General features: G+C 40.9%; 1 protein-coding gene across 3 annotated transcripts in view; it reads left to right on the top strand.

The window, feature by feature from the left end:
- Positions 1 to 16,100, top strand: part of Astn2 (astrotactin 2) — a 985,961-nt gene that overhangs the window by 194,687 nt on the left and 775,174 nt on the right. For all 3 annotated transcript variants that reach the window (XM_051163215.1, XM_051163211.1, XM_051163209.1), the window contains exon 3: positions 8,663 to 9,047. In XM_051163215.1, the coding sequence (XP_051019172.1) occupies positions 8,663 to 9,047 (385 nt within the window). The remainder of the gene's footprint in view (positions 1 to 8,662; positions 9,048 to 16,100) is intronic.

Here is a 16,100-nt window from a genome sequence, read left to right as displayed (position 1 = left end):
TTTATGTATTTTTAACAATCATGAATGTGATGCATGGATCTGTTGTTGGCTACTTTAGTTTATAAGAGTGACAAGGGATCAGACTAGGGTCTCTGATTTCTTCCTCAGTGTATTTTTCCTAAGCCAGAATTCATAACCCCATCATTCCATGAGCACTGGAGTGTTAGATCCCTTTTGTGCAGTTGTTCATTTAATCCTCACAATGCTGTCATTCAGTGGAGGAGGTTGTCTTTCACTTTTAAATGAAAATCAGGGGCTCCAGAAAAAGGCATTGACCCAAGTAGGGCTTTCCAACTGACAAGTGACAGTGTGGACACTACAACTCCTACCTACTGTGCTGTTCAAGGAGCTCACTATTAATTCAGTCCCTGATTGGGATGTGAATGTACTTGATTGGATGGCCAGGCCCCCTCTCTTGTAATTTTTCTTTAATTGGAGTTACAGGGATGGTCTGTGTTTTATTCCCACTCCCTCTCTCTGATTTACCTTTGATGCTGTGAGAAACCTTTTGCTTCTCACTGTTTCCTCCTGGCATAGAGATTATCAAACCTCATAGTAGTAATTATCTGCTTGCATGTCTGTTCTCCCAAACAACTGCAACTTTTTCAAGAGCATATCTATGGATTTCTAAATCTAGGCAAATAGTTTGGTAGAGGGTCAGGATAAAGCAACAAGGTGTTATTAAGACCTCGAGCTGGAGGATGGTGATGTTCACAGCCAGGATGAATAACACATAATGAGTTTCAAGATGGAGTTTGGCAGCATTCTGAGACCTTGTCTGAAATAGAATATTCTGTATCATCTTATCTAATCTTTACCACAATGCTTTTAGGTAAGTGTTGGTACTGTCTATCATGTTAGGGCTGGAAAAATTAATCATAACAGAGAGACTTTTCTAAGGTCGCAACATTGGGTGGTGACAGCGTGGAGATTTTGAACTTGATGCTGTCTGTTTCCAGATGTGCCCTTAAAGCAGTGCAGTGAGTGAAAAGATCAAGGAATTCCAGCAGAGCCCCTCCCTGACCACGTCTGTTTGTCTCAGTGACTTCAAAGATTAGGAAGAAAGTCAATCCTCTTCTGCATGCCTCCCTCTCCTTTATCAATCCTTCAGAACGGGATCTAAGAGAACTTGAAAAGCCAAATAAGGATACTGATTTGTGCTAAGGAGCTTATGTGAATTATTCTCTGCTTTCTGTTACATACAGACAGAGGAGTGCCAGACAGGTGTAGGTGTATTTCAACCATCTAGCCTCAGAAAGGTATATGTAATGGACTCATTTTTTCTTTCAAAAACTAATTGAAGATCTACTAGGTGCCTTGTACCATTCACCATCATTCTGAAAGAAATACAATCCATTCAATGATTCTCGGCAAAGAAATAGAATAGGTAGATAATGACACATACTCGGTGTCAGACCCTAGAAGAGATCCTGAGAAATATGCAGTTGAGTGAGGGGATACCCAAGGAGTGGGCAGGATGAAAGTTGTCCTACAAAGTTCTGTGTTCTCTGATAGACAAATATGACTAAGTGGGACTAGCAAGTGGGCACTTGACCCATTCATGGAAAGCATAATTTAAAGAACTCATGACTTTGGACTTAAAAGAATGGATAAGGAAGTCAGGTGGGGGCATTCCAGTCCGAGGAACAGTGTTGGCAAAAGCACGGGTTGTTTAGCTGCTGTAGTGCTTTCATCCACACTTGCAGTGACAGACAAAGTGGCAAAAGCATATAGGTGTTCCAATTGTCCTAAAAAGTTTTTAAGACCAGTTTGGCTTTCAAATCTTCTGAAATATTAGAGCAAGGATGATTGTTGTCAGCCATTTGGACTGGTCTTGGTGCCATACACTTATAATCCCAGTGCTGGTCAGTCAGAAACACAAAGATTTCTGATTTAAATCTTACTTGGCTAAGAATTAAGTTCCAGACCAGTCTGTATGACTTTATCTGAAAATGTATTAATTAATGAAAAGGTAGTGAAAATATTTTTAAAAGTATACCGTTTTACCTGCTCACTCCAGTGAAGAGACTGGGAGCAGGGTGGTATGCAGTTACAGTACCAAGACTATCTTATACCACTGTATATGGGGAAAAACTGACTTCATCAATACCTCATATTTATTTAATTCTTAGGGAATATAGGGTCTTGACTCAACAGTAAGGATGTTCCCTCTCTCAAGATCTGCTAAATGCAACTCGTTATGTTAAATGTGTTATATAGCACGATCTCATTGAGTTTTCCCCCATTCCATCTCAGTTACATGTTAGTAACCCTGTTTGTAGATGAGAAAGGAGGAAAGTTAAGTGACTTAACCACAGCCCACAACTCAAATTTAGTAGAACCAAGATCTCACACATGTCTAACTGGCTCATGGTCAGGATCTCATGCCTGAGTGTTATTAGCTGTCTATTGGATACGTTCCTATAGGGTTCAGATTGAATGAAGATTTAGCTCCTTTTCTAATGTGGCCTAAAGACGCTTAAGAATATTTACGCTGAAAAGTAGTAGGCATAGAATGAATACATTCTAAAGAACCACAATGTGCTTCTACTCTCCCTTGGCATTGTCTTGGGAAATAAAATATGCAGCTAAGACATAGATGATAAATTGATTACTTGTTTAAAAGGAAAACACTTTTTATTTTCTGTAATGGGCCCTTCTTAAACAGGTCAGCCAATATCTCCCTAGAGGCAAAGAAATAAACAGAGATAAATATAACTATTTATACACATATGGAGGGGTGTATGTATATAGTTACAGCTCTGAATATGTATGAGTATATATATATATGTATATATATATATATATAAACACCTTATCATTTAATGTGCATTTATCTTCTTTTAGCTAATTGATTATTTGTGCATGCAAGCATCTTTCATTCCATTATAGGCTGGGATTTTGCATAACCTGGGGTATTACTCAAGTAATCGTTAATATTAGCTATGTTCCTCTCTGCCTAATGATAGAATCCGGACCTCATTGTCATCATTGGTACCTGCTTCTTCCTTTCCCTTTACTGCCAACTGATTTTCATATTCCGTTATGTAAGTCTGAAATCAACCCCAGTGGCCAACTGCACGTCTCCCCAGCATTTGTTTAGTTTTGTCATCTCTCTTAAAGCAGGGACTCTTGGGTGCTGGTATTAATGACTCATGCAATTAGAAACAGTTGATGTTTTTACATGACTTTACTCTACATTTGACATGTTCAAATTTCCCTGGTATCTACTACTATTCGCTAGATTATAAGAGCAATTCTATACTGCCCCTAGCTGTGACAATTCTATACTGCCCCTAGCTGTGACAACCACACAGCTGCTCATTCCAAATGGCTCCAGGGCACAAATTTATCCCATATAGAAACCACTGCCATCAGAAACCTCAGCAACCTCCCTGATTTCTCTTTTCCTACCACATACAATATGATCTTTCTATAGCCATAGCACATTCTAACCAACCTATGTCCAAAATAAAGCTTGTTGAGTCCTAATGAATATCTCAAAAGTGTATATTCAAGACAAGATTACTCACAAAGATGGAGTCCTGTGTGACAAGGACTTGAATTTCATACCACAGACTCCCAACTGAGTCAATGGAAAATGAACTAGATCTGTTTCTGACCCAGCTTTCATTATAGTAGGAAAATGGATTGAGATTTACAGAAGAAGGGAGTTAAAGCCAAGAAGATCATTCAGCATTCATTGAAATGATCGCAATGACAGATATCACAAACTAGGATAGGAAAGAAATGCAAGGTCATAAAACCTTTTTCATCAAGCAAATTTTCTTGATTGACAAGTTTATTAGCTACTATGGTGGGTAGCGACTACAAACTCTGGCTCTAAAACCTTTGTAGGATATTCCATGATCTTGGACAAATCACCCTCATTCTCTCAGTGAGAAAAAGAGTTTTCTTATCTGCACCACAAAGGGATTGGACTATTTTCTTATAATCCTTACAGTTTATGCATAGACTTGAAGCCCCAGAGAAACTTCTCAGAGAACCTTGAGGCTTGTCTCACCCTACCATACTAGCTCTGTCTCTATGCATTTGGCCAAATAGAACATCCCAAAGGGTCACCTGCCCAAAGCTATTGTGGGGCTGGCTGCCAGGGTCCAGAAACAAGTGGTAAGAAGGGAAGGACATTACTTGGGAGAATATGCATGTTCACAGCTCTGAGGATTAAAGTCCTGTGCTCTTATCACTGCTGAACAGAGTATTATAAATCCAGACTTAGAATACCAAATCCCCTTGCGGCTTGGCCATTGTGAGGGAATATTAAAAAGGCCAGAGACAGAAATAATCAGTTTCCGAATGACACATTGTCAAATAAAGCATTTCCTACATTATCCTCTTTTTTTCTTTCTCTTGCTTTTTCTCCTGTGCCTGGATATTTTAACAGGAGAAACAGACGAAAATAAGGGCAGGCAGAATGGCATCCCAACCCTGACTTCTCAGAAGGCCCTGTTGGTAGGGTGTCTTGGAGGTGTTTTTAATTTTTAGACTCTGTAACTTATGAGTTTTAGTACAGTTTGTATAAGCAAACTAGATGAAAGTGCTCAGAGAAGAAGCAAAGCAGCTAAGGCAACATGCAATATATAATCAGTGCTCCATGGACACACAGTGAGAGCTAATGACATAGCCTTACACTTGCATTTCTCCAGTGTGTCTAGTGAGGGTTTTAGGCACCAGGATATTTCTTACAGCATTTTCCACACTAAAGCATAGGATTAGAAAAATGGCTAGGCATGATCAGAGGATAGCTGTACAGCCAGATCACTGGGAGTCCTGAAAGGCTTTGAGACAAAGAGGTAAAAATCCTGTGATAGTTAGTGTCAGTCACAGACCTGATTAGACTGAGAATGTGTAAAGCACACTTCCATTTGGATCTGTGAGGGTGTTTCCTAAGAGAGTTAATTCAGTGGGAAAGACTGGCCTCAAATATTGCAGTACCATCCCATAGGCTAGATGGAATAAAAAAAGGAACCAATGAAAGATCGCATATTCTCTCTGCCCACTGGATACCATGTGAGTCACTTTGCTTTTGCTGTGACGATTGAAATCATAAACAAAATAAATCTTTCTTGCCTTCCTTGCTCTCTCAAGTGTTTGTTCCTGGTGATGTGAAAGCATTGAGGATGTCCACAGAAGACATAATCTTGAAGCTGCAGATCTGTGGGCTTATAAAGGAGCAGGCCAGATTTCTGGGGTTTCTACAACCAACTGTCATTAGCTAGGTGGCTTAAAGCAAAATAGTTATTTTTTTCCTAGCTCAAGGTCAGAAACTCCCAAAAATGCCAGCAGGGGTTGCTAAAATTAGAAGCTCTATTAAAGAAGCTGCCCCAGCTTGTGAAGGAAAGCCCATGGTCCAATGGTACTTCATGGCCTGTAGGTAGGTGACTATAATCTTTGTCTCTGTCTTCACCTTACCTACCTTCTATATGTCCATGCCTCTTGTCCTCCCCTTTTAATAGGACACTGGCCACTTTGTTTAGGGTCCTCTCTAATCTCATACATTCTGATCTTAATGAATCATATCTACAAAGTTCTTATTTCCCAGTGAAGTCACCTCTTGAGGTCCCATGAAAGCATGTATCTTGGGGTACATTATTCAGTGCATTTTGGAGAGTGAAGGATCACTTTAGGTGGAGGGGGCAATGAGTTGACATAAGGGACCATCATACTTTGGGGACAGGCTAAGCAGTCAGTTTGACTCTAGGGTAAGCTATGCCAGGCAGGGTAGGTGAGGCTTGCAGGAAATGGAAGTATGGGAAAGAGGCAGGGGCCCAGTCATTAAAGAGCTGGAGTTCCAGGCTAGGAAGTATAAATGCTATTCTGTGAGTCTAGGGCACATAGAAAATAGGTTTAAGCCAAGGCAACAGAGTGAAAAGATTTGGTCTAGAGTCGAGAACTAGAGAAACTAAAGGACAGAGGCTCCTTCCTCCCTTTGCACTCTCTGTGGTGGAGAACTTTTGCTAAGATCATGTGTTTTCTTAATTCTTAGCTTACTTCTTCACAATGAGAGTAATCATTTCCAAAGGAGCCTATTGAAGCCAAAGGAGACAAATTATTGTAATACATTTATCACAGCCATTCGCATGCAAGTGAATCAGAGCTTCATGTAACTTGGACACAGGCTTTTCATGTCCCTCCCCTCTATCCTTCAATCTGCATGTCCCTACCCTTGCCTGTGGACATTCTCAGCAATGGAATAAGGAACATAGATCAATCCTGCAGAAAGGAAGGAAGGAAGATTCCAGAAAAGAGAGGGATTCACTTCTTCTCTTCCATGCATTCCCTCCTCTTACCCTGAGAGCATAGTGAAATTCTCAGGCCCGGAAAGAAGAGGCAAACCAAATACCTATATGCACACCTGTGCACTTACACACTCATGCAAACCAGTCACTAACCAACATGTTACCATTTTCCAGGGATTTTCAGCCCTTCACTATCCTTGTTTATCAAACAAAAGAAAAGCCCAAGATGTTTCCACTCATATTGGATTTGGCATCAGGTTGACCCTGGAGCTAAAGGGTCTCAGTGTAACAACCTTTGAATCTTGGCTTCTCTTTAACTTGCTTTGTGAAATTTCAAAGTCCTCCACCCCTCACTTCTCCATCCCTCCACAATTCTTGTTTTGTCCTGCAATGTTTTTCAGCCATCAGTATCTGGGCTTGCTCTTGCTGTGTGCTCTCAGGCTGGATATTCTAACTGTGCTGACTCATCAGTTGTTCTTACTGTTTTTTTCACTTATCCATGGTGAAAGAAGCTGAAGAAGAAATGAGGCTCATTTAGCAAGGGTCAGTATGGCAACCTTAGCCACTTCTGGTGACTCAATATCCTATTTTTCCCTGTCTCTAAATGTGACAAATATAGCCCAAGGTTCCTATACTTATGCATGGCCCTCCAGTTTGAAATGACTATTTTTCTGCTTTTTTAAGTTTTTGGGGTTTTTTTTGTTTTTGTTTTTTTTGTTTTTTGTTTTTGTTTTTTGACACAACAGCCCTGTAGGTGCCAAGACAGGCAACATTTATATCTCATGATTACCAGCAGCCATTTTCTGATAAGTTCTCCACATCGATCAATTATCATCTAAATCTCCCTCTACAAAGAAGCTTTTGACCCACACATTTTACATAGACTTGAAAATTTATACATATGCATATCTATATAAAAACACGTGGCAGGGAATCTGTTCAGTCTGTATTATTGGTTTATAAGTTCTGACATCTAGGACAATATTCCTTGGGTCCTTAGTGTAGATCACTATCAAGGTCAAGACATCTCCCAGTGCTCCCACCAAAACTTTCTTCCCAGCTACCTTCCAGCACCACTATCTTTGGGAGAGGATACATGTTTTACTATGGAGAGTTTTGAATATGATATAAAAGAAAATTCTAGTTTTCAATGTGTGTGTAGTTGCGAGGTGTCAGGACCAAGTCAGGGAGAAAAGACGATAAAACTTCTCAGTAGTTTCTGCTGGAGTCACTCTTTCTTTGAGACACTGTATTCAGGATTAATTCTGACCTCTTTGTAATGTGCTACAATGATCAGGCCTTGGTTGTGCCTGCACTAAGATTACTCTAAATAAAAATGGAAAAGATAAGGTTCCAATCTCATTTCCATACCATGCCCATTTCACATATAACTAGAGTGACACCTCGCTGTCTAGGTACCACACCAACAGACCTGAACTCCCAGTCTGTAAAAGGTGAAATATGATACAAAGTGAAGAAAAAGAGAACACAGATCTTTCTGTATTGTGAAGATTAAGAGAGACCAAAAGAGTGTAAGACTCCTGCTGTCCACCTTTGGCAGGGATATAGGAGATGAATGCATATTCGGTGAATACTCTGCCAGAAATGATAGGCCAGATGATTTAATGAAATTTACAAGTCAACTAATTTACACTCATAGACATTTTGCCATTATATTTCTAATTCATGTATAATATGCGGAGGTGGGATGGCTTAAAGATAAATAAACTTCACTTTACCTAAGTGTTGGATTAAAGGAGCCTTACAAAGTTTTGCTTTCATTCTTCTTTTCATTCATTCATTCACAAAATATTTTTAAGCACTTGCTTTGTCCCAAACCCCTTCTTGAAAACCAAAGATTAAAGGACTGAAGATAAAGAAATTACACACTGTAGAAATGTTTGGATTTGATAATGCCATCTAATACTGTCTTATACTTGTAATGGGTGTAGGGGATGTTACTATCTCTTCAGCTCGTGGGGAACTCATTTTGTAGATAATAAAATAAGGCTGAGAGAGCTTGATGGATTGTCCTGGGGCAGCGCAGGTGGTAGGAGAAGCAGGAAAGCAACAACCTGCATTTAACAAGCTGCAGTGTTCTACGATGGCTGTTACCAATATCCTTTGCTCTTCATATCAGCTTGTGAGGAAGGTAGAGTGAGACTCTTACTCATCCTTGATAGCTATGAAAGGAAAGCTTAGAGGAGTCAAACACTTTCTTCAAAGTCTCAGTTTGCTGATAAAAAAATCGGGGCTGGGAAGTAGCGTCTCTCTAACTACAAATCTGTGGCAGGTGGAACTCAGATGGACCCAAGCTAACCGAGATAGATAGGAGAGCAAACTGGCCTTACCCTCCACAGTTCCGTGACCCAATTCTTTGCCCTTCTCTCTTTCTTCTCCAGGGTGGACTCATTGCTCTGCTCCTCCTGCTGCTGGTGTTCACGGTGGTACTGTATGCACAACGGCGCTGGCAGAAGCGCCGGCGCATCCCCCAGAAGAGTGCGAGCACCGAAGCCACTCACGAGATCCACTACATTCCATCAGTGCTGCTGGGCCCTCAGGCCAGGGAGAGCTTCCGGTCCTCCAGGCTTCAGGCACACAACTCAGTCATTGGTGTGCCCATCCGGGAGACCCCCATCCTGGATGACTATGACTATGAAGAGGAAGAAGACCCACCCAGGCGGGCAAACCATGTTTCCCATGAGGAGGAGTTTGGTAGCCAGATGACCCATGCCCTGGACAGCTTGGGACGGCCAGCGGAAGAGAAGGTGGACTTTGAGAAGAAAGGTGAGCCCTTTTAACATTTTGTCTTTCCTGGGGAAATTCTGGGGCATGGAGAGAGGTGCAGAGGTTGGGGATGTAAGTGGGATCTTTAAAGATCGGTCATTGTGGCTCTTAGACCCATCACTCTGCTGAGGTCTGAAATTCCATTTCTTTTGGTTAACCACTAATTGCAGAACTAAAGAGTCAGCAAGAGGAGTTTTGGGGGCATCAGAGAATCCACAGTCCGGCAACTCTGAATATTTCTTAACTTCCTCCCTAGACATTCTTCTTACTATCCAGAATATGGTCCCTTTATGCACATTCTTATTATAAGATTTTTTTTTCCTCCAGTAGAGCTTGAAAACTATATCTTTTTCCTTCTTGTTCATAAAGAAAGTGTATCTGATCTTCCTTCTCCAAGAAATAAATATCTTGGGAATTTTGACAGGAGAAAAAAAGAAAGTGCCCATTACTTCTGTAAATCAGCCTCTCCAACCTTCTCGAGTGAAATACGTTTCAGGCACTTTGCCATCCTGGACCTGTCTTCTGGGTGGATACTCTCATTTTTCACATCTTAGCATGTCACCCCGAGGCTGACACCCTTCCTTGTCCAGCCGGGAATGTCCCAGTGCTAAGCAAAATAGAACATCCTCTTCCCTAGGGCTTAATGACATAGCCACACCCCTTAATACTCTCCAGCCAGGTTCAGATAGCAAACAGAAAACATGTTTAAGGGGCAGCAAATCAACACTAGTGGTCTTGTTTGCTGTCCTCCTCTCTCTTCTTCCCTCCATGGCCCCTCCTTTCCTCTGTCCTGCATCCCTGGTAGAAGATAGTACATAGAGATGGAGTCTGCCCTTACAACCCAGGGTATGACAATAGAAACAGAGTTGCCACATTTAGTGTTGCCACTTCTTTGAACTCAAGCAAGTTACACCTTCATCTCCCAGCAGATGGCACGGCTGCAAGTGCTCTGTTTTGCACAGGGGTTGTGAGGTTTTCATGAGTTAAAGCACGTGAAGTCTAAGATTTGCAGTTAGTGCCCTACCGCCTTCCACCTGCTTGCTGTTCGTGTTACTCATTTCATCTCTCTTCAAAGCGATTCCAGTGCACCAGTGTAGTGGACCTGGGATAGTGATACCTCTTCCCTGCCCTGGGATAGCACAGTGGGAATATTCCTGGAGATAAGTCACAGGGTAATGGTTAGGATACCAGCTTGAATCGAGCCATGCCGCACAACCAGGATAAGGCAGAGTTGATATCAGATATTCAGGCCACAAATCTTCAGGGAAAATATCCTTTGCTTTAGACTATTACCTTCTTGTCAACCACACCATGACCAGAGTGGACCATGACACATCCAACCTGTGGGGTTGGTTCTTCCTAAGCTTTGTGGTTCTTAAAGAGGAAGATTTTTTTATTCCAGGTTTCATACATTTTAGCTGCTCAAAGAGGGAGGAAGATCCTGGTTATTAGGACTGCCACAGCAGGAGATGGAATAGTATTGGACTAGGCTGACTCCTCAGAAGTTTGGGGAGGTTCCCAGTCCTCCCATTTGCTGAGATGACCCAGTATCTGTAGCTGTCAGACTTGTCCCCCCTACTCAACCCGCCCCCCCTCCCCTTTACAGCTTAGACATGATTGTTCTGGTGTTTGTGTTTTCTCTCTCTTTTTTTCTTTCTATTTTTAATTTGTTCACTTTACATTCCGATTGTAGCCTCTTCCCTCTTCATTTCCTGATCCCACTGTCCCTCCCTCATACCCTTTAGCTTCCTCCCCTAGTCCTCAGAAAGGGGAGCCTCCTTCCCTTAACATCTGACCCCAGCCTATCAAGTCTCATCTGGACTGCCTGTATCCTTTTCCTCTGTGCCCTGGCAAGGCCCCCCTATCAGGGGGAAGTGATCACATGTGAGAGCCAGATTCCATGTCAGAGGTAGTCCCTACTCCCCACATTATGGGACCCACAAGGAGGCTGTGCTGACTATGAACTATATCTGAGCAGAGCGTCGAGGTCCTCATCACGCATGGTCTTTGGTTGGTGCATCAGTTTCTTCCGCATCCCCCTCCTCTGCCCAGATTTATTGGCTTCATTGGCCTGTAATCCCAGCAGTCAGGGAGGCAGAGACTAGGGTATCTCTGTGAGTTTGAGGCCAGGTTCGTCTACAAAACGAGTCCAGACAACCTAGGCTACACAGAGAAACCTTGTCTCGAAAAACCAAAAAATAAAAATACATGTGTTCTGTGTTTTTGAAACCCAACTCTTGCAGACAAAAGAGCTAGTATCAAAAATTCAAAAACCTAAGCATCAGTGTTAAAAATGCCTGTCAAAAGTCTAAAGGAAATGAGAGGTGTTCATATCGCAGAGTGCAAGGGAGACCGCTGTACTGAGTCCCATTCCTCAGCTTACTGAGACTGAGTGTCTTAAAAAAAAACTTGTTAGACATGATGTGTTCCCACATGTTCAGCTCCCTTGTTTTCAGCTTACTCACATAATTCTTTGTCAAGTTCATGGGAAATAGAGAGTAAAAGCTAGCAAGAAAAGTATGGAACATTTTCCTTGAGTCCCAACATCACACAGAATGTCCATCTGTCCTTGAGGAGGCAAATGCTGGAAGTGCTTCCTTAGCACTATGGTCCTGAGTTCACGGTCCTCCTCAGTCTACTAGAGGTGGATAATTCCACTGTCAGATGACAGAGACTTTGCTGCATCAGTGCAATTCAAGCCTCCTGTGACCTCCTTAGTCTGTCAGAGATAGACAGTTCCACTGTCAGATGACAGAGACCTTGTGGCATTAGTGCTGTTCAAGCCTGGCCTCTGTTGCCTTTCTCCAGAGAGAACCGTGGAATTCTGTTCTTTAGAAGGTACAAACTGTAAGCAATATGCGGAGGCTGGGAAGTCCATGGGCACTGAGTATCACAACATAGTTAAGGAGTAAAAATAGGCTCCTGTGTCCTAAGGAACAAGGGATGATTAAAACTTTCAGGGATTTGTTAAGTATTTAAAAAGAATTAGGAGAGAGGTGTTTTCAATTTTCCAAATTCAAAAGATAAGCCCTTAAGGAGAAGGACATATAAAATACTCTGTTTTATCGTTGTATATTATATACCTGTATTGAACCATCATACTATACTACAGAAGTATGTGTATTAATAGTAATAATAATTACTGATGCAAAAAATGATCCTACAGTCCTTTGAAATTATATTTCCAGAAGTTAATCCCATCTGCAAACTTCATTCTTGGAATTTGAATTGGGAATTAAATTGCTTGAGCTAGACTGAAACGTATCAACCTATATTTGAGCTCCAATGTGCAGGTATTGCAGGAGGCAGTATGAAAACTGAAGGAAGACAGTTTTAAAGTGAGAACTGCTTGGGGTTGCATTGCCCAAGGGTATTGAGATGGGCTAATGTTCAAACGGAATGCACTGATATGAATGTATGCACTGTTAAGTATAGAAACATTCTTCTGGGTAGTTGTGCCCTTTACTGTGTGCCCTGCCATCACCTGGTACACTCTTCATCTTCCTCTTGTCCTGCAGCAGCTTCATGACTGTGCCCAGCACAGTGATTGGTTGTTTTTTGTCTAGTTAGAGCCTTCCATGTGGAAGTCCTGTGGTACTTTTACTGTCTACCACCCTTGACATCAAGTGAGTGAGTTGCTGAACATCTACCTGTGCAAAAAAAAAAAAAAAAATGTACATTCATCATATACTTAACACAAACAGAAACTCATGGAATGAAGAGGAGAAATAGGGGTGAATATGACCAATATGCATTGTACAAAACTCTCAATGAATTACTAATGTTTTGACAACAAAGTTATCATAAAAATATTTCCTTGTCAGTCATGCATTCCCTCCTCACCATGTTTGAAGGTTCATAGATGCCATTACATGGATAATCTTAGTATTCTGAAACTCACTTTATGATTTTCTGTGGTCATTATTTAAAATTATAGCACTAACAGGGAGACAGCAGGCATCACAGTATGTATATCGTTACCTATGTAGTGGGCTAAGCAGATACTTCTGCAGCCTGCCAGATCATTTCTGTAGGACTGACATGTTTCTAAGTGCTGAGTTGCTACATCAAAGGAAATCCACTTTGATTGTATTGGAATCAGTCATGTGTATTCATTTTCATAATATATTTTTTATTCTCAAGGGGCTGTATAGAATACTATCTACACAGGCAGCTCCTACCCCATATTATTGAGTATTCTTGTAGTATCATATCTTTATCTGCATGGTTGCTTTCATTTTATATATGAAATTTTCTCTCAGTACTGTTTGGCCTTCATTAGCATTGGTACTAATTTCTTTATTGTCAAAAGTCGGTTCTCTAATTTCCCCCATATTCAAAGCATCCCTTGAAGACAGGTATGCACAAAAACGTTTCCCTCTGCTCTTTTCCATTATCTAGGGACCTAGGGTAGAGAAATAAAAGAGAAATAGCATTAGTATAAATAGTTGTCCATAGGGATGGATGCAGAGCCATCATACTCTGTGAGACATATGAGATACAGGTCCAGCAGTTTGAACTTTGCTGTGGCTCAGAATGATAGTCCAGTAACTATCAGAGTCTGTAGGACAAAGGGTGTGAGGGAGGGGGATATTAGCCTTTTACTGAGTACCTGTAAGGATGCTCTATACCCTGTGAATTCTCTGATTAAGCCACTGTCATTATCCTGAATGAGAGATATATGGAAGGGTTGGTAGTGCATCATTGGTGCTGCTGTTATCAGCTATTACTAAGTTGACTTTTACTACTCTCCTGGAATTGTTGATGAAAATATACCATTTGAACTACACAACAACCCTATGGGATGAATGTACTAACATTGTGGGCATATCTGGTACTCACGGGGCTGTGACTAAATGCAACACTCTACTACAAGACTTGTGGTCTTGGGAAGGCATGCATTCTCAAATCCAGAGATGTCCAGAGCACACAGCAAGAGTTAACGTCACTGACAAGTCTGAACATTAATAATCTTGATTGTCAGTGTATCTTTGAAGCAGGAAACAGCTAAATAGCAATTCTGAGCATCAAAGTTTGCAGAAGGGACTTACTGTATGGAGGAAGATCCCATTGCTTAGAATGGTCCGCAAGGTAAGGTGAACTCCTGTGTGGTGTCAATAGATCTTTGCAACACATCAGAGACAGAGGAGTTCTTCATCAATGTCCCTTGCCACACCCCTCAGTGAATATCATGGAAATAACCATCTTTGGGTAGCTGCTATGTGTTTGTATAGCTCTTTCATAGGCAAAGTCCCCCACAGTGCCACTTTCCCCATTCATGCTTCTTCATATTCTCTAGCTTGCATTTCCAGACCTCCAATCTTAAACCTACCCATCCCTCTCTAAGCCACGTTTGTTGCTTGTTTTCTGCAGACCCCTAGACCTCACGTTCTTCCCTTCTGACCTCACTGCATTCCACAGTGACCCTCTTCCTGCCCATCCTTCACACAGCAGCCACTCTGTGATGATATTTTTGTCCACATCATATTAGCTAAGGGTTTCTCATTTGACCATCATCCCTATCGTCTTACCCAATGATCTTTTCTCAGCTCTTTAAACCTGCTGCTCTTCCCTAACTACATACTCTTTGCATATATTAGGTCTATCTTTCCTTCCCCAATATATCATGGCATAGCTGTTTCCTCATCAGCATGCTCTCATCTCAAATGTCATATTCCCAACCTTGTTTTCTCTATGCAGGCTCTTGGCTTAGGTCCTCTACCAATTATTCTACTTGTTTCTTTAATCATATTTTGTACTAGAGATATGTATGTTATTTATCACATTCACACTAGAATGAGTTCTGTGACACTGAATATTAGGTCTGTTTGGTCCATTTCATACTATACACTACCTGGCACATAACAGAACTGACATTATATATGTGCTGAGTAGGTAGATGGTGGAATGGTGAAATGAATGAATAGACTGATGTATATTTTAGTATCCATCCAGATGGACACTCTGCTCATAAACTCATTATCCTTTTTCTGCACTGGGTATTTCTTGTCTATATTCATGATGCTATGTTAGTATTTTTTGAAACAATGGCTTGTTGAATACATCACCTAAATAAAGTACTATACTCATAAAAATGTAAATATTATTTCAAAGTTTCCAGCTACAGGGAGTGTGGACACAACTTAAATCTAGTTCTGTCTGATTCCCAATCCAAACATGTTCTGAAGATAATAACAACTTCTGTTAATCCTTATAGTTTGAGGGAAAGGAGGGAATACTCAGATTTAGATGCCAGTAAATCAAATAATTTGGAGCCAAATTTATAAAAAAAAATTATCAATACCTAAAAATGGGCAACTTAGATGCAGGCAGAGTCAACAGCCGCACTCTGCCAAGTCAAGGTAAGCAAGTCCTCAATAGTTCCTGCCCTGCAAACAAGTCTGGCAGAGATATTAGGCCAGAAAGCTGAAGATGAGGCTCCAATATTATAAAGTGTATTGGGTGACTGGTCAGGCAGTAAACTGTCTTAAGTCAATTTGTACATTTTGGAAGCTGCTAACCCACCTGCTGGTTCACTCAGGAATTTAAGTTTTATTTCTTCTCAAGTCTCTGAGGGGCATTGAAGACAAGATAGTTTAGTTATACAACCAAGCTTAGTTGATTAGGGGACAAGATCATTTTAGATCAAGATAAAGAAGTTAAACTATTAAAGTTGAGATAGGATAGATATTGAATCTGATTCGGAAATTTAGACCCAACAAGACAGGAAAGTCACTTACTTCAAATGGCATGAATGTAGATGGCCAAGTCACTATGAATGTAACAAGTATAGGACTCATTATTCTCATGATTGTCACATGGTTCTCCCTGCTGTATGTAGTTTGTTTTATACATGTATAATAAAATAAAAGTAGTAAAAAATAAAGAAATGTGTGTAAGAAATGTGTGTGTGTGTGTGGTGTTCTTTGTGATGTGGGTGTTTGCCTCAAAAATAAGCTTTGCAAAATAATTTATGTTATTATTACATATTGGATCCTCTGATATTTACTATTATCATGTTGTTGATGTGGGGAGGAGTCACAACATTGAATT

This window comes from Acomys russatus, chromosome 2 (genome assembly GCF_903995435.1).
Source record: "Acomys russatus chromosome 2, mAcoRus1.1, whole genome shotgun sequence".
Classification (NCBI taxonomy): Eukaryota; Metazoa; Chordata; class Mammalia; order Rodentia; family Muridae; genus Acomys; species Acomys russatus.
This window is presented reverse-complemented; position numbering and strand designations above follow the sequence as displayed.